At 45.2% G+C, this 25,627-nt stretch overlaps 1 protein-coding gene across 1 annotated transcript in view; it reads left to right on the top strand.

Moving 5' to 3' along the window:
* The window catches only part of LOC110527289 (dynein regulatory complex protein 11), a 59,433-nt gene that overhangs the window by 16,461 nt on the left and 17,345 nt on the right, over positions 1 to 25,627 (top strand). Inside the window, 7 exon segments of the mRNA XM_036982490.1 lie at positions 606 to 690; positions 785 to 934; positions 5,850 to 5,925; positions 12,138 to 12,244; positions 14,681 to 14,779; positions 22,760 to 22,827; positions 23,875 to 23,957. Coding sequence (XP_036838385.1) covers positions 606 to 690; positions 785 to 934; positions 5,850 to 5,925; positions 12,138 to 12,244; positions 14,681 to 14,779; positions 22,760 to 22,827; positions 23,875 to 23,957 — 668 coding nt within the window.

Consider the following 25,627-nt stretch of genomic DNA (forward strand, 5'->3'; position numbering starts at 1 on the left):
ACCCTGTCGGTACAGCTTCCTCAACCTGTCTGATGAGAATCTAAACCCTGTCGGTACAGCTTCCTCAACCTGTCTGATGAGAATCTAAACCCTGTCGGTACAGCTTCCTCAACCTGTCTGATGAGAATCTAAACCCTGTCGGTACAACTTCCTCAACCTGTCTGATGAGAATCTAAACCCTGTTGGTACAGCTTCCTCAACCTGTCTGATGAGAACACAAACATTTTGAGGCCAAGAGGAAAGGACCAGATTTGAAGGAAGTTGGAAGCTAAACGTTGGTTCACAGGGTTGCTCTAAGGTTTAGGATAATGAGAGCTGGAAGGGAAGTGAGGGATACATAGTTTGGCGTTCCAAAGAGCAATTCCTGGTCGGGTGATTATTTTCTCTCCACATTGAGATAACTGCTCCATGACATGAACCACCCCTAATTAGTGGAAGTATCTGAGGCATTTAGTTAACCATTAGGAGGGTCTGCCCTCTGGTGACCTTGTTGGAGGTCTGCCATCTAACTCTCAGTGTGACATAGTACAATTCATCAAGAATGATACATCTGTAATGATAATTTAAGAACAGGAAGTATCTTTAAAACATGCTATTTATTGTAGAGATGCCACTGGAAAGTTTCCTGACTTCCCCAATGCTGAGGATGGGGGATCAACAGCCATATTTGCACAGAAGACACCTGACCAGGTAGACTAATGACCCATGGTCCTCATCTAACCTACAGACAGTTAACAAACACTCGTTTCCTTTTCTATGCTCATCTCATGTCTGTTCCTGATAGGTCGCTGCAGAATTAGCAGCGAAAGAGGAAGAGAAGAAGAGGAAAGACAACATAAATAAAGATAAGAAGGGTGGGAAGGACCGCAAGGATCAGAAGAAAGACAAGAAGCGGAGAAGCAAACAGAAGAAAGGAGGAAAAGAAGAAGGAGAGGTGGGCTCAGACAAGGCTTGGACAATAGTGGCTCATGTTATTAAACAGACAAGGCTTGGCCAATAGTGGCTCATGTTATTAAACAGACAAGACTTGGCCAATAGTGGCTCATGTTATTAAACAGACAAGACTTGGCCAATAGTGGCTCATGCTATTAAACAGACAAGGCTTGGCCAATAGTGGCTCATGCTATTAAACAGACAAGACTTGGTGGCCAATAGTGGCTCATGTTATTAAACAGACAAGGCTTGGCCAATAGTGGCTCATGTTATTAAACAGACAAGGCATGGTGGCCAATAGTGGCTCATGCTATTAAACAGACAAGGCTTGGCCAATAGTGGCTCATGCTATTAAACAGACAAGGCTTGGTGACCAATAGTAGCTTCAGAATTGCTTTATCCAGGCTTTTGATAAGAAGAGCTGAGTTTATTCTCTTCCCCTGAAACATAACTGATCTGAGTCTGGTCTTAATGCCATTCTTAAAACAAAGTCAAACATAACTGATCTGAGTCTGATCTTAATGCCATTGTTAAAACAAAGTGAAACATAACTGATCTGAGTCTGGTCTTAATGCCATTGTTAAAACAAAGTCAAACACCCAAAACCTTCAGAAGACCATAGTCTCCAAGTCAAACCAGTAGACAGAAAGTGTAAGTGACGGGCAATCGTTGTGTGCTTTTCCTCTTAAGCGAATTGAAGTATGTGCTGTGTTGCAGCCTCTCTCCACCTGTTTTCCTCATGAAGGCCCAATCCCACTGGACGTGCACAATTAAGACCATAAAATACACCTCCGCTACTAAATCAGAAGCTAAGCGGTAGAGCTTTGTCATCTCAGATGATTGGGGGTGTGGTGGAACGAAAGAGATGTTTACTGCTGAAGACTGTGAAGACTCTGTGAGGAAATGTTTCTGATTTCAGTCAAGTGTTCCTCAAAATGGTTTGTTCAAGCCAAGGATTTAGTCCCAGTCCACATCCCCCTTGCATGAACATACCCTGTGGAACAACAATATGTCTCTCATTGTCCTAGATCAAGCCAATAAAACTAAGGGCTATATTCATTCTGTAGCGCTGAAGCGTTACAGATTCCGCAATATAAATGTAGAGGTAAATTCCGATTGAGCTGACATGTGCAGCGTTTATCGTGAATGCAGGCTCAGCGAATGCTGGAACATTGCCTTTAAATTTAAATCTCTCTGTAACACTGTGTTTCCTGGATATGGATTGAATAGAGCATTAAGATTATTCATGACTATTTTGTTGAATGACTTCTCTGTGACTTTAAATCTCTTATTGAAGTAGCTAATATGTGTTCCTGAACAGAATAGCAACAGCTATTGGACAAGGAGGTCACTTGTTTTCAATCAAAGTCTATTTAACTGGGTTTACCGTACAGTCCTGGACATCCAGTTTCAGAGTTTGCTTGAATAGGGCTCTTAGAATAGCTGTGATAATGGTTGAGGGTGATAATGTAGGGTTAAAGCCAAAATAACTGATAAGAGATGTTCAGGAGAACAGAGCTGAGCCTTGGCAGGGCTTCTCTCCTTTGTAGTTGGGAGTCACTTTAGCCTCTCAGACAGAATGGCACAGCGTGCTTCTGAGTGAGGTGTGTGATTAAACTAGCACTCTGCAGTCTGTCAGACTCTAAAAGCAGACTGACCGTCTCAGAGATAAAACCAATGTGTCTTAGTCTGTCACTCAGGCCTTTACCAGAGACGGATAGAGTTGAAAAGGGCATGAGACTTCTTGTTTTACAGTAAGGCTAATCCTGTACACTGGGGACCTTACAATGTTCTAGAATCAGAATGATGTCATGACTAGTGGTTACCGTGCAACAGAAAGAGGATGACAGGTCCTCACTCACATTGTCTGGCTCTGATCCCACAGACTAGAATGGAAGCATTGTACACGTAAAAACCAAGAAATGCCCCTTTAATTTGCTGTGGAGGAACATGTCACATCCACCTGACTACGTTGGAGACAGCTCATGAACCAGAGAAATAGCATGGCTAGAAGGGGACATCACTTTAGAGGTTCCTAGAGGAGTATTCCAGATGTGCTTAGTATGGGATGGTTGAACTCATCAAATAGACACTTCATCTCTATACTGCTTTCTATGACCGTTACGTCTGTAACGGAGGTTAAGTTACACATTGACTCATGGTGGTGTGAACGGTTATATTTTAAACCCTATGGTTGTGCCCTGGTTTGTTATTGGACTTCTATGGGACTTCCTTAACCTTGTCCTGAACAATCCTGAACAGTCCTACAAAGAGAAACAATGAAGTGTTGTCTATAGATCAACACTGGTTTACCAGGTCACTAAAACCCCCCCAGTCTAAAGCATGATGATCGACATCAGTTCCTCACTACCTGATCCGTCTCTATTAAAACCCTGGTACGTTCTCACAGCCTTGAAAAGCAACATCTGACATTCGGATCATTCCTGTCCTGTCCTGGTCCTGGTTCTGGTTCTGGTTCTGGTCGATCCATAAGGACGCTTCCTGCCTCGCACCATGAGTGTCATCATCCAACGTTGGAGCGTATTATGAAGCACTTAAGATTCCTACAATATTTTCAAATGGATTCCTCCTCTTCTGGGAGCCATTCAATGCTACTGGAGGAATGTATTAAAGAATGAGAGGGAACATAAAACATGCCATGTCTGAATAACTGATAGACCCCCCCCAGTCCATCCCCTTTGAGAACCTGTGCGTGTGCGTGCATGAGCGTGTGTGTTTTCGTATGCGTGCATGTGTAAAGGGACTGGATGTTGATGTTGTACCCCTGACTATGCATTAAGACAACATCTAGTTCTAGATGTCATCCACCCAACATCTCTCTGTCTGCTACTGTTTATCCACATCATCAAAGTTAGTTCTGGATCTGATCTGGTGTCACAGCATGGATAGTTCTGGATCTGACCTGTTGTCACAGCATAGTTAGTTCTGGATCTGACCTGTTGTCACAGCATAGTTAGTTCTGGATCTGACCTGGTGTCACAGCATGGATAGTTCTGGATCTGATCTGGTGTCACAGCATAGTTAGTTCTGGATCTGACCTGATGTCCCAGCATGGATAGTTCTGGATCTGATCTGATGTCACAGCATGGATAGTTCTGGACCTGACCTGATGTCCCAGCATGGATAGTTCTGGATCTGACCTGGTGTCACAGCATGGATAGTTCTGGATCTGACCTGGTATCACAGCATGGATAGTTCTGGATCTGATCTGGTGTCACAGCATGGATAGTTCTGGATCTGATCTGGTGTCACAGCATGGATAGTTCTGGATCTGACCTGGTGTCACAGCATGGATAGTTCTGGATCTGACCTGGTATCACAGCATGGATAGTTCTGGATCTGATCTGGTGTCACAGCATGGATAGTTCTGGATCTGATCTGGTGTCACAGCATGGATAGTTCTGGATCTGATCTGGTGTCACAGCATGGATAGTTCTGGATCTGATCTGGTGTCACAGCATGGATAGTTCTGGATCTGATCTGGTGTCACAGCATGGATAGTTCTGGATCTGACCTGTTGTCACAGCATAGTTAGTTCTGGATCTGACCTGTTGTCACAGCATAGTTAGTTCTGGATCTGATCTGGTGTCCCAGCATAGTTAGCTCTGGATCTGACCTGTTGTCACAGCATAGTTAGTTCTGGATCTGACCTGGTGTCACAACATAGATAGTTCTGGATCTGATCTGGTGTCCCAGCATAGTTAGCTCTGGATCTGACCTGTTGTCACAGCATAGTTAGTTCTGGATCTGACCTGGTGTCACAGCATAGTTAGTTCTGGATCTGACCTGGTGTTACAGCATGGATAGTTCTGGATCTGATCTGGTGTCACAGCATAGATAGTTCTGGATCTGACCTGGTGTCCCAGCATGGATAGTTCTGGATCTGATCTGGTGTCACAGCATAGATAGTTCTGGATCTGACCTGGTGTCCCAGCATGGATAGTTCTGGATCTGATCTGGTGTCACAGCATAGATAGTTCTGGATCTGACCTGGTGTCACATCATGGATAGTTCTGGATCTGACCTGGTGTCACAGCATGGATAGTTCTGGATCTGATATCACAGCATGGATAGTTCTGGATCTGATCTGGTGTCACAGCATGGATAGTTCTGGATCTGATCTGGTGTCACAGCATAGATAGTTCTGGATCTGACCTGGTGTCCCAGCATGGATAGTTCTGGATCTGATCTGGTGTCACAGCATAGATAGTTTTGGATCTGACCTGGTGTCACATCATGGATAGTTCTGGATCTGATCTGGTGTCACAGCATAGATAGTTCTGGATCTGACCTGGTGTCCCAGCATGGATAGTTCTGGATCTGATCTGGTGTCACAGCATAGATAGTTCTGGATCTGACCTGGTGTCACATCATGGATAGTTCTGGATCTGACCTGGTGTCACAGCATGGATAGTTCTGGATCTGATATCACAGCATGGATAGTTCTGGATCTGATCTGGTGTCACAGCACAGCGGAGGGCAGGTCATCTGTAGAGCAGCTTTGAACTCAATCCAAGTCATATGGAGTCTCTGAAAACCTCAACTCTCTCCACTAAATTAGCCATTGGCCACTGTTATTACCTTAAACTGGGGAGGCAGGGTAGCCTAGTGGTTAGCGTGTTGGACGAAAGGTTGCAAGTTCGAATCCCTGAGCTGACAAGGTACAAACAGGTCGTTCTGCCCCTGAACGAGGTAGTTCCTAGGCCTTCATTGAAAATAAGAATTTGTTCTTAACTGACCTGCCTAGTTAAATTAAAAAAACTACAAGGTGCTCATCTATCTTAAAATACATAGGACTTTAAGGAAATAATACAGAATAAAACTAAAGCTTTAAAACCGTGTCCAGCTATAATACATGTAATGTCATTGATTAATTCATTTCTTGTCTCTTGAAGGAGGAGGAGAAGGGCTGGAAAATGCCCCCGAGCAACTTCCTCCCTACTGTTGTGGAGGGAAACAAAATGTACAAAGGTGAGTTAGAGAGTAGGTATGAGGACCATAGTAATGTATAAAGGTGAGTTAGAGAGTAGGTATGAGAACCATAGTAATGTACAAAGGTGAGTTAGAGAGTAGGTATGAGGACCATAGTAATGTATAAAGGTGAGTTAGAGAGTAGGTATGAGGACCATAGTAATGTATAAAGGTGAATTAGAGAGTAGGTATGAGGACCATAGTAATGTATAAAGGTGAATTAGAGAGTAGGTATGAGGACCATAGTAATGTATAAAGGTGAATTAGAGAGCAGGTATGAGAACCATAGTAATGTATAAAGGTGAGTTAGAGAGTAGGTATGAGGACCATAGTAATGTACAAAGGTGAGTTAGAGAGTAGGTATGAGGACCATAGTAATGTATAAAGGTGAATTAGAGAGTAGGTATGAGAACCATAGTAATGTATAAAGGTGAGTTAGAGAGTAGGTATGAGAACCATAGTAATGTATAAAGGTGAGTTAGAGAGTAGGTATGAGGACCATAGTAATGTACAAAGGTGAGTTAGAGAGTAGGTATGAGGACCATAGTAATGTACAAAGGTGAGTTAGAGAGTAGGTATGAGGACCATAGTAATGTATAAAGGTGAGTTAGAGAGTAGGTATGAGGACCATAGTAATGTATAAAGATGAGTTAGAGAGTAGGTATGAGGACCATAGTAATGTATAAAGGGGAGTTAGAGAGTAGGTATGAGGACCATAGTAATGTATAAAGGTGAATTAGAGAGTAGGTATGAGGACCATAGTAATATATAAAGGTGAATTAGAGAGTAGGTATGAGGACCATAGTAATGTATAAAGGTGAGTTAGAGAGTAGGTATGATGACCATAGTAATGTATAAAGGTGAATTAGAGAGTAGGTATGAGTAGGTATGAGGACTATAGTAATGTATAAAGGTGAATTAGAGAGTAGGTATGAGTAGGTATGAGGACTATAGTAATGTATAAAGGTGAATTAGAGAGTAGGTATGAGTAGGTATGAGGACTATAGTAATGTATAAAGGTGAATTAGAGAGTAGGTATGAGTAGGTATGAGGACTATAGTAAGGTATAAAGGTGAGTTAGAGAGTAGGTATGAGGACCATAGTAATGTATAAAGGTGAGTTAGAGAGTAGGTATGAGGACTATAGTAATGTATAAAGGTGAGTTAGAGAGTAGGTATGAGGACTATAGTAATGTATAAAGGTGAATTAGAGAGTAGGTATGAGTAGGTATGAGGACCATAGTAATGTGGTGACAGCATTGCTAAAGGGTCGAGCTGATAGGCACAGATCTGAAGTCTACCTTCCACAGTGTTTCTCTCTGTGATGGTTCATGATGTCTCACTGAAGACAGCGGTGTATAGTGACAGGAGTCACAGCTTGAGAGGCTAGTGGTTTCTGAATCTTTACCATGGGCCTGTTGTTGGTGTTTTTTTTAATCAGTGTGGGACCACAAATCAATCTGATCACCTGACAGACTTCCTGTCTCTCATGGTGCCCTGGGCCCTTAACAAGGAAGTGATGCGTGCCGCCCAGGCTCCTGTCTCTCAGTGACCCGTGGAGGGGCGTGTGTCCAACCCCCATATCTGTCTTTACGCAATGACTCAGTGAGGAGCAGTTGGACCTGGAGCCTCCAGATTGTTGTTTCAAGTCAACCACCCTGCTTCCTCCAAACCCAATGGAGATGGATGACTGACTTTGTTTTGGTCTTTTAGCTTTTCGCAGGTTTAGTCATTAGCCCTTTGACAGCTATCCCCTCTTCTGGTTAAGTCAGTTTGACTCTTCCCACATTTTGATAGGCGACCAAGGGAGATTTCAACAGAATGTAGAGTACTGAAGTAATGGAGAAACAATGAAGAGAAATGACAGAAGCTGCTGCTTCCCTCCTGTCGCTGCCAGATACAGGTCAAACATCCAGGAGTAACTCTCCATTTGAGCTCGTCTGGCTTCAATATTTTACTCCTTAAAGACTCAAACCCTTTCAACAACGTTTCAGCAGCCAGATGAAGCTTCTCGGTCCCGAGTAGGGAGGGATCTCTCTCTCTCTCTGGAGGAGTCTGCATCCTCCAACCACATACATCCTGGGTCTCATCACTCCTTTCTCTCCCCTCTCCCTCCCTTCATTTAACTTATCTGACCCAGTCACCTGAGGTGGAAGGGTTCTAGGTGGAATGCTTCTCTGGGGGCAGAATGTGTTATTTGGCTTCTCGCAGGCGGTTCCACTGCTGCACAAACACCCACAAGTCACTGAGGGAAATATGCGGGATCAGTCACCACTGCTCCCCGGGCATGTCTCAAAGGTCTACAGGGTTGGTGCCAAAACAACAAACATTATTCAGAGGAGAAATGGCCTGATTATTATATTACACAGGCTTATCCCCCAAAGCTGTGGGGAGTATTATGGATAGCACAGTAGTTTCATTTAAACGTCTAGGAACTCAATAGTTCCATTCTGAATTCCAGGCAGTTTAGTAGTTGAAATGGAATTGACTCCCTCTCTGATACAAAGTGACCAGTCAATATCTCGGCCCATTCAACGTTCATGGGCCTGTGTTATCCTTGGATGAAAGGTAGGTGAATGAGGCTGAAGGGAAGTGAGTGAATAGTCGCTGTGTGTATATCTGTGCCACAGTGTCAAATTGAGCCCTTTCAAGCTGCTGCGCTACTTCCTAATCTACACAATGAGAGCATTAGAGTCAAATCACTGGGATATCCTGTTGACATCCCTATGGAGGACAAAGATACAGCCTTCTCAGTGTTCCCAGCTTAATGAGATGTGTCATAACAACACAACAACGCCTTTATTCAAAGATACCTACAGTCCAATATTAAACACACATATTCAGAGCAGGTGCCCCATGTGGGAATTCAATTGAAGTTGGTCTTGCCAGCACTGGTTTTACAAACTCCACTTTTTTTGGGACAGCTCAATGGTCTTTTGATCAGAATCATGCTCCAACCAACAGAACCAGCTGGAGAAATTAACATCTTACTTGTGTCTAACCCTAGTCTGTCAGTGACCGTAGAAGGTCTCTGCTCCACCTCTGCTCTGCATCACCTTTAGTTCAGCATTGAGAGGGTGAAGAAGAGGATAACAGAACCTACAACCAATAGTCAGTCAGCAGCTGTAGAGTTAGCAGGAAGTAATTATATTCCCAGTCAAAAGTGTTCAATTCTCTCCTCGTTATGATTCACCTCAGAATGTCAACTGGTACAACACAGGGCTTTAGGTTACATTCCTGTTAGAAGCAACACACACACACAGACCTTTGAGATGTAATGAAGACCAGATGCTGGCCCAGCGCTTTACACCTCACCACCTGACCTCCACAACATTTATAACGTTGTGTGTGTGTGTGTGTGTGTGTGTGTGTGTGTGTGTGTGTGTGTGTGTGTGTGTGTGTGTGTGTGTGTGTGTGTGTGTGTGTGTGTGTGTGTACTGTGTGTACTGTGTGTACTGTGTAGTGAGGTCAGCGGTCTCTACAAGGCCATAGAGTGGTGTTGCCTATATCAGGGGCCAGTCTCTCTTATTAGCCCAAACTTGCCCCGGTCTAAGGTAGCTGTAGGTTGACGGAGTCTAGACTCCAACATGAGAGGGGAGTGATTGATTTTGAGGTTTTTATTAGGAGTGACCTCTCCTCTTAGTGCAGTAATGGGGAAGGACAGGAACTAAAACACTGCAGCTGGTCCTCCTCCCTCTCCTCCCACTCTCTCTCCTCCCTGCCTTCCTCCTCCCTCTCCCTCTCCTCCCACTCTCTCTCCTCCCAGTCTTCCCTCTCCCTCTCCTCCCTCTCCTCCCACTCTCTCTTCTCCCTCTCCTCCCTCTCCCTCCTCCCTCTCCTCCACTCTCTCTTCTCCCTCCCTCTCCTACCTCTCCTCCCACTCCCTCTCCCTTTCTTATTCTCCTGTCTCTCGTCTCCTCCTCCCTCCCCACTCCTCCTCCTTCTTCCTCCTCTCTTCTCCTCCTCCCTCCCTGTCTTCATCTCCCTTAAACCTCAGCATTAAAGATCCTTAAACACAGTTTGTCATTAATATTAATAAAGAGCAGAATATAGCTCTTAAACCCATGTAAAACATCCAGCCTGTCAAAGGCCTGATTAAAGATAATAATAATAAACGTCAATAAACGTCAGCTTTGTAAACGGTGGTCCTGTCACATCAGCTCTGTTTTATCAGGTGTGTGTAATTGGAAAATGGTTTAATGACTGGCTCGTTAGGTTGATTTAGATGTAATGAAGCGGAAAAGGTGAAGCAAATATTTACCCAGAATTCAATGAGGGTTCAGGTCTATAGGTCCGTTCCTCTGAGAGTTTGTGTTTGTTGGGAAAACAAAAGACGCTTGACTTTCTCGGTAGTGTGAGACTTCTACTTTGGCATCTTGTCCCACTAGTCACGGATAAGTGTTTCATTGAGGTGATCGTTCATTGTGTGCTACTTTATCCTGTTATTTTTGTTTTGTTTTGTTTCCGTCTCTCTCGTTGGGTACTTTTTTTTGTTTATATCACTTTTTTCCCACTACCTCCTCTACTTCCCCCCATACATCCCAGCTGGGCTGGGGGCTGGAAGGGAACCATGGACGGACAAACCCTGGGAGTGTGATTGGAACTGGACCTCTCTTCCTGTGTGCCCAGACAAGCCAGGCCCAGCGTCACGGAGCAGCGGTTAGATGTGAACCATGGATATCATTTCAATTTCCTGGCCAGAGGACCGTGCAATAGGAAGCATTCTTTACTTAGCAGACTCACTCTTCCTGTTTGCAGCTCAACTCAAAACACCTTGTTTTTCCCAGAGTGAACAAGCAGAAAAGGGGGCTCTGTGGTAGAAAGGTGTGCAGCAGCATACTAATGGCTAGATATATATTGGAAGCCGAAGCACATACTGTGGGTGTAGCAGACGGTGGCCTTGGCAAAGACAACGCTGTTGATCACAATTCAGTTCTAATGTGTCTTTCACCAGCCAGGTGGTATATATATATATTATATATGGCCAACACAGTGTATCCAATGACAGAGCAGCCTTCTTACAGGTGTGTGTGTGCGTGTGCGTGTGTGTGTGTGTGTGTGTGTGTGTCGTGAGCTTGACGTGAGCTTGTCCAATAGTCAGCTTGGTCAAGTGAACTGATTAAATTGCCGTTGGCTTATCCTCAGACCTAGTGAGACTTTTTCTCTACCCAGCCTAAGTCTCTTAAATTCTCCTAATGGCAATATAGTGGACTTTAAATGCTGACCTTTCTACCACTTGCACCACTGCTTTCTCTTCACACCCTTCTACTTTCAGAGGCATAGAAAGGACGCCCTCTTTAAACAAACAGACAGATTGACTTTTGGGAACACACACACACGAGACAAGAGAAAAGGTAATTACATGTATCAGATTGCCTGGGGGATGTTTTGAAGCAGGGGACTTTTAAAAGGGGGCCTTGTGGAGGAGGAGAGGAAAGGTTGATCTCTGACCTTCTGAGCAGATCTCATTTCAAAGAGACGCCGTATATAGAGGTGCCACCGACGCAAGCTGTCAAACCAACGGCCTTTGACTCGTGCCTGAACTTGACAGGTCTGCATTCGAAAGGGGGGGGTGATTTATCTGTCAAATGTGAAAACAAGTCAAATGTGAAAACAAGTCGGATGTTGGTAATTATCTTGTGATACCATGTTAACAAAAAGGTCTCACAAAATGGCACATTTTGACCACAACCGTTACCATGCCAATGCAGAGACCAAAGGAGGATTTTAGAAGAGAGATGGCAGAGCAGCTGTGGTCTTCTGTCTGTAATGGCCTTTGGCCGTACCAGTGTTTAGTCGTGTCCGGCATTTTAAATGGTTGTTTTGAAGGCTCAGATCCCATTCCCCCCACCTGTCTGGCTTGATGTGGAAATCTTTGCTTGGCATTGTGACAGACTGGTAGCAGGAACAGGAAGTTAATTTCCTGACCAGGAAGTGGTGCCTGAGAGCGGACAGAGCAACTTGGAAAGGACAATATGCATTGCCTTAGTCCCACACAAAAACACATACACTCCTCCACCTGCCTCTCTCTCTGGTCCTGTCTGCTTTCCCTGCTGACCACTCCAGCATGCTTCCTCATGCTCTACTCTGTGTGTGTGTGTGTGTGTGTGTGTGTGTGTGTGTGTGTGTGTGTGTGTGTGTGTGTGGGTGTGTGGTGTGTGGTGTGTGGTGTGTGTGTGTGTGTGTGTGTGTGTGGTGTGTGTGTGTGTGTAGACGTGTGGCAGGGGCGTGATGAAACACAGAACTTCCTGCAGCGGTTTGATGCCCAGCTGGTGCGTGAGGAGAAGAGGTTGGAGGTGGAGGAGGAGGTCAGAGTTCAGGTGAGAGACTGGGCCATTGGTCTCAACACACACTCACACACAAACATTCACACACACACACTTGTGTTGTGGAACAATGCGAAATAAATTCTGCTTTGAAAGTTGATAAACTTGTAACCCCCCTTTTGAGAAAATGGTCCTTGAATGTTTTGGTACCTACTGGAGAGCTCTTCATTAAGGATTCACTTGAGACCATTTGCTAAACAGAGTGCGTAGTTTAGTAAACAACCAAAAATGTGAAGACTAAAAGTGGTAAAAGTAGTAGCCTACAATAAGGAAATACACTTGATCTCGTCCTTGGCCTATATCCTAATCTGACTTTGGTTCAGGTCATGTTGTTCTTCACATGACCGTCTCTGGTAAACACACACTATATCAAATAGAATCAGTTTATTTGTCACACAGGATACAGAATGTGTAAACGGTACAGTGAAATGGTTATGTGCATATTTGTAAAGTAGCAAAAAAATAAAAAAGTGTCCACAAAAAATATTGTATAAATATTTTACATTTATTAGATGATGCTTAGTGCTTACCCAGACACACTGACCAACCCCCAGACACTCTAACCAACCCCCAGACACTCCAACCAACCCCCAGACACTCTAACCAACCCCCAGACACTCCAACCAACCGCCAGACACTCCAACCAATCCCCAGACACTCCAACCAATCCCCAGACACTCCAACCAATCCCCAAACACTCCAACCAATCCCCAGACACTCCAACCAACCCCCAGACACTCCAACCAACCCCCAGACACTCCAACCAACCCACAGACACTATAACCAACCCCCAGACACTCTAACCAACCCCCAGACACTCTAACCAACCCCCAGACACACGACCAACCCCCCGACACACCGACCAACCCCCAGACACACCGACCAACCCCCAGACACTCCGACCAACCCCCAGACACTCCGACCAACCCCCACAGACACACTGACCAACCCCCAGACACACCGACCAACCCCCAGACACACTTACCAACCCCCAGACACACTTACCAACCCCCAGAAACACTGACCAACCCCCCAGTCGCACTAACCAACCCCCAGTCACATTAATCAACCCCCAGACACATTAGCCAACCCCCAGACACACTATCCAACCCCCAGACACACTAACCAACCCCCAGACACACTAACCAACCCCCAGACACATTAACCAACCCCCAGACACATTAACCAACCCCCAGACACATTAACCAACCCCCAGACACACTTGTCTAAATTAATGGGTCATGTGAACTAAATGCTAAAACAAACCCCCAGACCCCCTAACCAACCCCCAGACACACTTGTCTAAATTGATGGGTCATGTGAACTAAATGCTAAAACAAACCCCCAAACCCCCTAACCAACCCCCAGACACACTAACCAACCCCCAGACACACCAACCCCCAGACACACCAACCAACACCAATACACACTAACCAACCCCCAGACACACCAACTAATCCCCAGACACACTAACCAACCCCCAGAACCACACTGACCAACCCCCAGACACACTAGCCAACCCCCAGACACACTAACCAACCTCCAGACACACCGACCAACCCCCAGACACACTAGCCAACCCCCAGACACACCAACCAACCCCCAGACACACCAACCAACCCCCAGACACACTAACCAACCCCCAGACACACTATCCAACCCCCAGACACACCAGCCAACCCCCAGACACACCAGCCAACCCCCAGACACACTAGCCAACCCCCAGACATACCAACCAACCCCCAGCCACATCTAGCTAAGTGAATGGGGCCCTATTGTCTAGACATGTACACGTGTTCATGAAATCCAATAGGTGGCTGTAATCACAATCAGACACAGCTGGCTAACTTGATGGGTCATGTAATCATCTGGCGAAGTGGAGTCTTTTGTTTAGACATGTAGCGAGCTAGCTAGCTAAACAATGAACCATAATCCCAACCCATACTACTGGCAATACAAACGGTTTGTCATAGCTAGCCAGCATGCATGAAATGCTGTAGTATGAATCTGAAGATAGCTAAAGCTAACCAATTAGGCTCAATGTTAGCTAGCTAGCTAACATTAGGCTATAACTAGCAGTGCAAATGGATTCTGAGATACAACTAATATTACTACACAGATCATACACGTAACGTTAGCTAGCGAGCCAGCAAGCTAATGTTTGTTAGATAGTGAACAGTACGCTTTAAATTGCAATGAAAACGCAGTTTAGCCCATGCAATTACAATGCATTATTAACCTTTAAAAAACAATCAGTTCATCACCTGAAGATAATATTACCTCAAATGAAACAGAATTCACCTTTACCCTGTTGCATACATCAGAAGCGGGCTTGAAATGCTGCACATCTGTGAACGATTTCCAACTATGAGACAAGCCGAGTGGTTATGGTGACTGGTGAGCGTGCATGTTAAAACAATCTCTCCACAGGTCGATGAGCTGATGAGACAGGAAGTGAAGAATCTCAAGCTGGCTGTGGACCGAGAGAAAGGGAAGAAGAAGAAGAAGGGAAAGAAAGGTGGCAAGAAGGTAAAGAGTCGCTCTGCTCTGAACTCGTGTGGATGTGGGGTCTGGATAGTTTGGATGGTGATGGTGAGATATGGGGTTAATCCAAGTCATATGATCAGACATATATGTATGGTTGGGATGAAGAATTACACATTTCGTAGGTAAGCAATAATAGCTTCCATGTGGTATTTCTACCACTGCTTAATGTAGGAATAATATAAAACGGACATCCATAATCTCAAAATAAAATGAGCGTTATGAATTAATGAATTACCTACAGGTGATAGAAAAGAGCAGAAACACTGAACCTGTCTGTTCAGACCCCAGTCCTTCCTACCTACAGATGATAGAAAAGAGCAGAAACACTGAACCTGTCTGTTCAGACCCCAGTCCTTCCTACCTACAGGTTATAGAAAAGAGCAGAAACACTGAACCTGTCCGTTCAGACCCCAGTCCTTCCTACCTACAGGTGATAGAAAAGAGCAGAAACACTGAACCTGTCCGTTCAGACCCCAGTCCTTCCTACCTACAGGTGATAGAAAAGAGCAGAAACACTTAACCTGTCCGTTCAGACCCCAGTCCTTCCTACCTACAGGTTATAGAAAAGAGCAGAAACACTGAACCTGTCCGTTCAGACCCCAGTCCTTCCTACCTACAGGTTATAGAAAAGAGCAGAAACACTGAACCTGTCCGTTCAGACCCCAGTCCTTCCTACCTACAGGTGATAGAAAAGAGCAGAAACACTGAACCTGTCCGTTCAGACCCCAGTCCTTCCTACCTACAGGTGATAGAAAAGAGCAGAAACACTGAACCTGTCTGTTCAGACCCCAGTCCTACCTACCTACAGGTGATAGAAAAGAGCAGAAACACTGAACCTGTCTGTTCAGACCCCAGTCCTTCCTACCTACAGGTTATAGAAAAGAGCAGAAACACTGAACCTGTCCGTTCAGACCCCAGTCCTTCCTACCTACAGGTGATAGAAAAGAGCAGAAACACTGAACCTGTCCGTTCAGACCCCAGTCCTTCCTACCTACAGGTTATAGAAAAGAGCAGAAACACTGAACCTGTCCGTTCAGACCCCAGTCCTTCCTACCTACAGGTGATAGAAAAGAGCAGAAACACTGAACCTGTCCGTTCAGACCCCAGTCATTCCTACCTACAGGTTATAGAAAAGAGCAGAAACACTGAACCTGTCCGTTCAGACCCCAGTCCTTCCTACCTACAGGTTATAGAAAAGAGCAGAAACACTGAACCTGTCCGTTCAGACCCCAGTCCTACCTACCTACAGGTGATAGAAAAGAGCAGAAACACTGAACCTGTCCGTTCAGACCCCAGTCCTTCCTACCTACAGGTTATAGAAAAGAGCAGAAACACTGAACCTGTCCGTTCAGACCCCAGTCCTTCCTACCTACAGGTGATAGAAAAGAGCAGAAACACTGAACCTGTCCGTTCAGACCCCAGTCCTTCCTACCTACAGGTTATAGAAAAGAGCAGAAACACTGAACCTGTCCGTTCAGACCCCAGTCCTTCCTACCTACAGGTGATAGAAAAGAGCAGAAACACTGAACCTGTCCGTTCAGACCCCAGTCATTCCTACCTACAGGTTATAGAAAAGAGCAGAAACACTGAACCTGTCCGTTCAGACCCCAGTCCTTCCTACCTACAGGTTATAGAAAAGAGCAGAAACACTGAACCTGTCCGTTCAGACCCCAGTCCTTCCTACCTACAGGTTATAGAAAAGAGCAGAAACACTGAACCTGTCCGTTCAGACCCCAGTCCTTCCTACCTACAGGTTATAGAAAAGAGCAGAAACACTGAACCTGTCCGTTCAGACCCCAGTCCTTCCTACCTACAGGTGATAGAAAAGAGCAGAAACACTGAACCTGTCCGTTCAGACCCCAGTCCTTCCTACCTACAGGTTATAGAAAAGAGCAGAAACACTGAACCTGTCCGTTCAGACCCCAGTCCTACCTACCTACAGGTGATAGAAAAGAGCAGAAACACTGAACCTGTCCGTTCAGACCCCAGTCCTTCCTACCTACAGGTGATAGAAAAGAGCAGAAACACTGAACCTGTCCGTTCAGACCCCAGTCCTTCCTACCTACAGGTTATAGAAAAGAGCAGAAACACTGAACCTGTCCGTTCAGACCCCAGTCCTTCCTACCTACAGGTTATAGAAAAGAGCAGAAACACTGAACCTGTCCGTTCAGACCCCAGTCCTTCCTACCTACAGGTGATAGAAAAGAGCAGAAACACTGAACCTGTCCGTTCAGACCCCAGTCCTTCCTACCTACAGGTTATAGAAAAGAGCAGAAACACTGAACCTGTCTGTTCAGACCCCAGTCCTTCCTACCTACAGGTTATAGAAAAGAGCAGAAACACTGAACCTGTCCGTTCAGACCCCAGTCCTTCCTACCTACAGGTGATAGAAAAGAGCAGAAACACTGAACCTGTCCGTTCAGACCCCAGTCCTTCCTACCTACAGGTTATAGAAAAGAGCAGAAACACTGAACCTGTCCGTTCAGACCCCAGTCATTCCTACCTACAGGTTATAGAAAAGAGCAGAAACACTGAACCTGTCCGTTCAGACCCCAGTCCTTCCTACCTACAGGTGATAGAAAAGAGCAGAAACACTGAACCTGTCCGTTCAGACCCCAGTCCTTCCTACCTACAGGTGATAGAAAAGAGCAGAAACACTGAACCTGTCCGTTCAGACCCCAGTCCTTCCTACCTACAGGTTATAGAAAAGAGCAGAAACACTGAACCTGTCTGTTCAGACCCCAGTCCTTCCTACCTACAGGTTATAGAAAAGAGCAGAAACACTGAACCTGTCCGTTCAGACCCCAGTCCTTCCTACCTACAGGTGATAGAAAAGAGCAGAAACACTGAACCTGTCCGTTCAGACCCCAGTCCTTCCTACCTACAGGTTATAGAAAAGAGCAGAAACACTGAACCTGTCCGTTCAGACCCCAGTCATTCCTACCTACAGGTTATAGAAAAGAGCAGAAACACTGAACCTGTCCGTTCAGACCCCAGTCCTTCCTACCTACAGGTTATAGAAAAGAGCAGAAACACTGAACCTGTCCGTTCAGACCCCAGTCCTTCCTACCTACAGGTTATAGAAAAGAGCAGAAACACTGAACCTGTCCGTTCAGACCCCAGTCCTACCTACCTACAGGTGATAGAAAAGAGCAGAAACACTGAACCTGTCCGTTCAGACCCCAGTCCTTCCTACCTACAGGTTATAGAAAAGAGCAGAAACACTGAACCTGTCCGTTCAGACCCCAGTCCTTCCTACCTACAGGTGATAGAAAAGAGCAGAAACACTGAACCTGTCCGTTCAGACCCCAGTCCTTCCTACCTACAGGTTATAGAAAAGAGCAGAAACACTGAACCTGTCCGTTCAGACCCCAGTCCTTCCTACCTACAGGTGATAGAAAAGAGCAGAAACACTGAACCTGTCCGTTCAGACCCCAGTCCTTCCTACCTACAGGTGATAGAAAAGAGCAGAAACACTGAACCTGTCCGTTCAGACCCCAGTCCTTCCTACCTACAGGTGATAGAAAAGAGCAGAAACACTGAACCTGTCCGTTCAGACCCCAGTCCTTCCTACCTACAGGTGATAGAAAAGAGCAGAAACACTGAACCTGTCCGTTCAGACCCCAGTCCTTCCTACCTACAGGTTATAGAAAAGAGCAGAAACACTAAACCTGTCCGTTCAGACCCCAGTCCTTCCTACCTACAGGTGATAGAAAAGAGCAGAAACACTGAACCTGTCCGTTCAGACCCCAGTCCTTCCTACCTACAGGTGATAGAAAAGAGCAGAAACACTGAACCTGTCCGTTCAGACCCCAGTCCTTCCTACCTACAGGTGATAGAAAAGAGCAGAAACACTGAACCTGTCCGTTCAGACCCCAGTCCTTCCTACCTACAGGTGATAGAAAAGAACAGAAACACTGAACCTGTCCGTTCAGACCCCAGTCCTTCCTACCTACAGGTGATAGAAAAGAGCAGAAACACTGAACCTGTCCGTTCAGACCCCAGTCCTACCTACCTACAGGTGATAGAAAAGAGCAGAAACACTGAACCTGTCCGTTCAGACCCCAGTCCTACCTACCTACAGGTGATAGAAAAGAGCAGAAACACTGAACCTGTCCGTTCAGACCCCAGTCCTTCCTACCTACAGGTGATAGAAAAGAGCAGAAACACTGAACCTGTCCGTTCAGACCCCAGTCCTTCCTACCTACAGGTTATAGAAAAGAGCAGAAACACTGAACCTGTCCGTTCAGACCCCAGTCCTTCCTACCTACAGGTGATAGAAAAGAGCAGAAACACTGAACCTGTCCGTTCAGACCCCAGTCCTTCATACCTACAGGTGATAGAAAAGAGCAGAAACACTGAACCTGTCCGTTCAGACCCCAGTCCTTCCTACCTACAGGTGATAGAAAAGAGCAGAAACACTGAACCTGTCCGTTCAGACCCCAGTCCTTCCTACCTACAGGTTATAGAAAAGAGCAGAAACACTGAACCTGTCCGTTCAGACCCCAGTCCTTCCTACCTACAGGTTATAGAAAAGAGCAGAAACACTGAACCTGTCCGTTCAGACCCCAGTCCTACCTACCTACAGGTGATAGAAAAGAGCAGAAACACTGAACCTGTCCGTTCAGACCCCAGTCCTTCCTACCTACAGGTTATAGAAAAGAGCAGAAACACTGAACCTGTCCGTTCAGACCCCAGTCCTTCCTACCTACAGGTTATAGAAAAGAGCAGAAACACTGAACCTGTCCGTTCAGACCCCAGTCCTTCCTACCTACAGGTGATAGAAAAGAGCAGAAACACTGAACCTGTCCGTTCAGACCCCAGTCCTTCCTACCTACAGGTGATAGAAAAGAGCAGAAACACTGAACCTGTCCGTTCAGACCCCAGTCCTTCCTACCTACAGGTGATAGAAAAGAGCAGAAACACTGAACCTGTCCGTTCAGACCCCAGTCCTTCCTACCTACAGGTGATAGAAAAGAGCAGAAACACTGAACCTGTCCGTTCAGACCCCAGTCATTCCTACCTACAGGTTATAGAAAAGAGCAGAAACACTGAACCTGTCCGTTCAGACCCCAGTCCTTCCTACCTACAGGTTATAGAAAAGAGCAGAAACACTGAACCTGTCCGTTCAGACCCCAGTCCTTCCTACCTACAGGTGATAGAAAAGAGCAGAAACACCGAACCTGTCCGTTCAGACCCCAGTCCTTCCTACCTACAGGTGATAGAAAAGAGCAGAAACACTGAACCTGTCCGTTCAGACCCCAGTCCTTCCTACCTACAGGTTATAGAAAAGAGCAGAAACACTGAACCTGTCCGTTCAGACCCCAGTCCTTCCTACCTACAGGTGATAGAAAAGAGCAGAAACACTGAACCTGTCCGTTCAGACCCCAGTCCTTCCTACCTACAGGTGATAGAAAAGAGCAGAAACACTGAACCTGTCCGTTCAGACCCCAGTCCTTCCTACCTACAGGTTATAGAAAAGAGCAGAAACACTGAACCTGTCCGTTCAGACCCCAGTCCTTCCTACCTACAGGTTATAGAAAAGAGCAGAAACACTGAACCTGTCTGTTCAGACCCCAGTCCTTCCTACCTACAGGTGATAGAAAAGAGCAGAAACACTGAACCTGTCCGTTCAGACCCCAGTCCTTCCTACCTACAGGTTATAGAAAAGAGCAGAAACACTGAACCTGTCCGTTCAGACCCCAGTCCTTCCTACCTACAGGTGATAGAAAAGAGCAGAAACACTGAACCTGTCCGTTCAGACCCCAGTCCTTCCTACCTACAGGTGATAGAAAAGAGCAGAAACACTGAACCTGTCCGTTCAGACCCCAGTCCTTCCTACCTACAGGTGATAGAAAAGAGCAGAAACACTGAACCTGTCCGTTCAGACCCCAGTCCTTCCTACCTACAGGTGATAGAAAAGAGCAGAAACACTGAACCTGTCCGTTCAGACCCCAGTCCTTCCTACCTACAGGTGATAGAAAAGAGCAGAAACACTGAACCTGTCCGTTCAGACCCCAGTCCTACCTACCTACACAGGTTATGGCAAATATGTTGTTTTAGTATTTCTCCAGAAGCCCCAAACTTCTATGTCAAAGATAATAAAACAAAAACACTACAGTAAATACTACAGTATTCTACAGTCTACAAAAACACTACAGTAAATACTACAGTATACTACAGTCTACAAAAACACTACAGTAAATACTACAGTATACTACAGTCTACAAAAACACTACAGTAAATACTACAGTATACTACAGTCTACAAAAACACTACAGTAAATACTACAGTATTCTACAGTCTACAAAAACACTACAGTAAATACTACAGTATACTACAGTCCACAAAAACACTACAGTAAATACTACAGTATACTACAGTCTACAAAAACACTACAGTAAATACTACAGTATACTACAGTCTACAAAAACACTACAGTAAATACTACAGTATACTACAGTCCACAAAAACACTACAGTAAATACTACAGTATACTACAGTCTACAAAAACACTACAGTAAATACTACAGTATACTACAGTCCACAAAAACACTACAGTAAATACTACAGTATACTACAGTCCACAAAAACACTACAGTAAATACTACAGTATACTAGTCCACAAAAAGACTACAGTTTATACTATTTATTTTACTGCAGTATTTATAATATAGTAAACTGTAAATACTACAGTATACTACAGTATACAACAGTATACAACAGTGAATAATACAGTTAGGTCCACAAAAACCCTACAGTGAATACTACAGTATACTACAGTCCACAGAAACACTACAGTGAATACTTAAGCAACAAGGCATGAGGAGGTTTGGTATATGGTCAATAAACCACGGCTCTGGGCTGTTCTAATCATGACACAATACGGAGTGCCTGGACACATCCCTTAGCCGTGGTATATTGGCCATATACCACAAACCACGAGGTGCCTTATTGCTATTATAAAGTGGCTAACAACGTAATTAGAGCAGTAAAAATAAATGTTTTGTCATCCACCTGGTATACGGTCTGATATAACACGGCTGTCGGCCAATCAGCAATCAGGGCTCAAACCACCCAGTTTATACTATAGTATTTTTTCATGTGGATCTCCAAAGACTTATTTGGCAGAATATTTTGTGATTTACCTCAGCCAGAGTAGCTGAGCGTGTTGATTATTGAATCAGTAGGCCTGTTTATCTCTTGTTTGTGTCCATACTGTAATGAAAGTACTGTGGTAAACAAAGAATGTCAAATCCTGAACCACCCAACATCACCTCTCAAAGAAGGAGCTATGGTTTTAATTTATGGTTTGCTGCCAGCACTCTAGGCTACGATTAAACATAGTTTCACAGTGGTCCAAAATTCCTGAAGAAAGAGAGGGGAATTCTTCAATATTTCTGTGAGAGGAACACTCTCTCATAGCAACAGGGAGGTGGTGTATTTACTAAATGAAACAACACATGTATTTTGGTTCATAGGTTGTGTAAGATCATCTCTCTAGGAGTGTTATTATAGACCAGGAACATGTTGTTATCCCCAAAGACTGTGACTCAGTTTTTCCTTTCTGATGATTTTTTCTGAACTCAACATCTTCCATGTTGTTCATTTTAGGCTCCCTCTGTATGACGTTTTAGTGGAGCTATGAGCTAGATTCATCGCAATGTTTTCAGCTGTCTTATGTGCATATCTGACTATCTTGTAGGACATTCCTTGGCTGCTCGGCCAGCTTGGTTGTGGTTTTGGAAGAACCCTCAGTTCCAGAGGAGGCTGGTGTGAGGAGCTATAGGAGCACAGGCTCATTGTAATGGCTGGAATGGATGAAATGGAACCGTGTCAAATATATGGAAACCACATGTTTGACTCTGGTACATTGATTCCATCCCAGCCACTACACTGAGCCTGTCTTCCTATAGCTCCTACTACCAGCCTCCTCTGCTCAGTTATATGTCTCCATTGTAGAAAAAGAAGAAAGGAAAGAAGGGCAGTAAGAAGAAGAAGAAGAAAGAGAAGGATCTGACTGCTGACAGGTCAGTGTCTGATAATATCAGTCTGCCATATGGAGCAGATGATTGGTTGGCAGAGGGCAGGAGTATGATGTCATGGAGTGACCACCACTCCAATAGGCCTGGTTAATGATTAGTGTGTTTGTGACCTGCTCCCCCGCCCTCAGTTTAACACCATCTTTCTCTCTCCCTCCCTCTCACCCGACTTACCATTCTCTCTCTCCCTCTCTGTCCTTTCCTTTCTCTACTTCATGTTTATCTCTCACTTTCATTGCCCTTTTCTCTCACTCTGTCTGTCCCTCCACACTCTCTCTCTCTCTCGCTCTCTCCCTCCTCTCTCTCTCTGTGTCTTACTCTCTCTCCCTCCTTCTCTCTCCCTTTGTCTCTCTCTCCCTTTGTCTCTCTCTCCCTTTCTCTCTCTCTCTCTCTCTCTGTCTTTCCCTCTCCCTCCCTCCCTCTCTCTCTCTGTCTTTCCCTCTCCCTCCCTCCTCTCTCTGTGTCTCTCTCTCCCTCCCTCCTCTCTCTGTCTCTCTCTCTCTCTCTCTGTCTTACTCTCTCCCTCCTCTCTCTCTCTGTGTCTCTGTCTCTCTGTCTCTCTCTCTGTGTCTCTCTCTCTCTCCCTCCTCTCTCTCCCTCTGTCTCTCTGTGTGTCTTACTCTCTCCCTCCTCTCGCTCTCTCTCTCTCTCTCTGTGTCTTACTCTCTCCCTCCTCCCTCTCTCTCTCTCTGTCTCTCTCTCTGTGTGTCTTACTCTCTCCCTCCTCTCTCTCTCTCTCTGTGTCTTACTCTCTCTCCCTCCTCTCTCTCTCTCCCTCCTCTCTCTCTCTCTCTCCCTCTGTCTCTCTGTGTGTCTTACTCTCTCCCTCCTCTCTCTCTCTCTCTCTCTCTCTCTCTCTGTGTCTTACTCTCTCCCTCTTCCCTCTCTCTCTCTCTGTCTCTCTCTCTGTGTGTCTTACTCTCTCCCTCCTCTCTCTCTCTCTCTCTGTCTCTCTCCCTCCTCTCTCTCTCTGTGTCTTACTCTCTCTCCCTCCTTCTCTCTCCCTCCTCTCTCTGTCTCTCTCTCTCTCTCCAGAACCCTTGAGTCTCTGTATGAAGAGCTGGTGCTGGAAGGCTTCTTGATTAGACCCTTGAACATCAAGCTCTCTGAGTACATTGGTACAGTACTGACATCTCACACACACACACGCACACAGCGCGGAAACTATTCAGACCCATTTTTTTTCACATTTTGTTACCTTTTTTTCCCTCATCAATCTACATCCAATAGCCCATAATGACAAAGCAAAAACAGGTTTTTAGAAATGATTGCAGATGTATTAAAAAAATAATAAAACTGAAATATCACATTTACATAAGTATTCAGACCCTTTACTCAGTACTTTGTTGAAGCACCGTAGCACCGTCAGTGATTACAGTCTCAAGTCTTCTTGGCACACCTGTATTTGGAGAGTTTCTCCCATTCTTCTCTGCAGATTCTCTCAAGCTCAGTCAGGTTGGATGGGGAGCGTCGCTGCACAGCTATTTTCAGGTTGGGTTCAAGACCGGGCTCTGGCTGGGCCACTCAAGAACATTCAGAGACTTGTCCCGAAGCCATTCCTGTGTTGTCTTTGCTGTGTTCTTAGGGTCGTTGTTCTGTTGGAAGGTGAACCTTTGCCCCAGTCTGAGGTCCTGAGCGCTCTGGAGCAGGTTTTCATCAAGGATCTCTCTGATCTCTATCTCATCAAGGATCGCTCCGTTCTTCTTTCCCTCGATCCTGACTAGTCTCCCAGTCCCTGCCGCTGAAAAACATCCCCACAGCATGATGCTGCCACCAGCATGCTTCACCGTAAGGATGGTATAAGGTTTCCTCCAGACGTGGTGCTTGGCATTCAGGTTTCATCAGACCAGAGAATCTTGTTTCTCATGGTCTGAGAGTCTTTAGGTGCTTTTTGGAAAACTCCAAGCTGGCTGTCATGTGCCTTTTACTGAGGAGTGGCTTCCGTCTGGCCACTCTACCATAAAGGCATGATTGGTGGAGTGCTGCAGAGATGGGAGAACCTTCCGGAAAGACAACCATCTCCAAAGAGGAACTCTGGCCCTTCTCCCCCGATTGCTGAGTTTGGCCGGACGGCCAGCTCCAGGAATAGTCTTGGTGATTCCATTTTTTTTCAATTTAAGATTGATGGAGGCCACTGTGTTCTTGAGGATCTTCAATGATACAGAAATGTTTTGGTACCCTTCCCCAGATCTGTGCCTCGACACAATCCTTTTCAGAGCTCTGCGGACAATTCCTTCAACCTCATGGCTTGGTTTTTTCTCTGCCATGCACTGTCAACTGTGGGACCTTACATAGACAGGTGTGTGCCTTTCCAAAACATGTTCAATCAATTGAATTTACCACAGGTGGACTCCAATCAAGTTGTAGAAACATCTGAAGGAGGATCAATGGAAACAGGATGCACCTGAGCTCAACTTTGAGTCTCCTAGTAAAGTGTTCGAATACTTATGTAAATAAGGTATTTCTGTTATGTATTTTATATACATTTTCCAAAAATGTCTAAAAACCTGTTTTTGCTTTGTATTTATGGGGTATTGTGTGTATATATACATTTTAGAATAATGCTGTAACGTAACAAAATGTGGAAGAAGTCAAGGGGTCTGAATACTTTCCCAATGCGCTGTGCATATAAAATGTTGGTGACTTAGGTCTGGCTTCAGTCAATTGGATAATCCTTAGTCACAGCTATATGAATGTTCATGCATACGTGTGTGTCTGCGTGCTTTGGTGTGTGTGTCTGTGTACTTTGGTGTGTGTGTCTGCATGCTTTAGTGTGTGTGTCTGCATG

Source organism: Oncorhynchus mykiss, chromosome 7 (genome assembly GCF_013265735.2).
Source record: "Oncorhynchus mykiss isolate Arlee chromosome 7, USDA_OmykA_1.1, whole genome shotgun sequence".
NCBI lineage: Eukaryota > Metazoa > Chordata > Actinopteri > Salmoniformes > Salmonidae > Oncorhynchus > Oncorhynchus mykiss.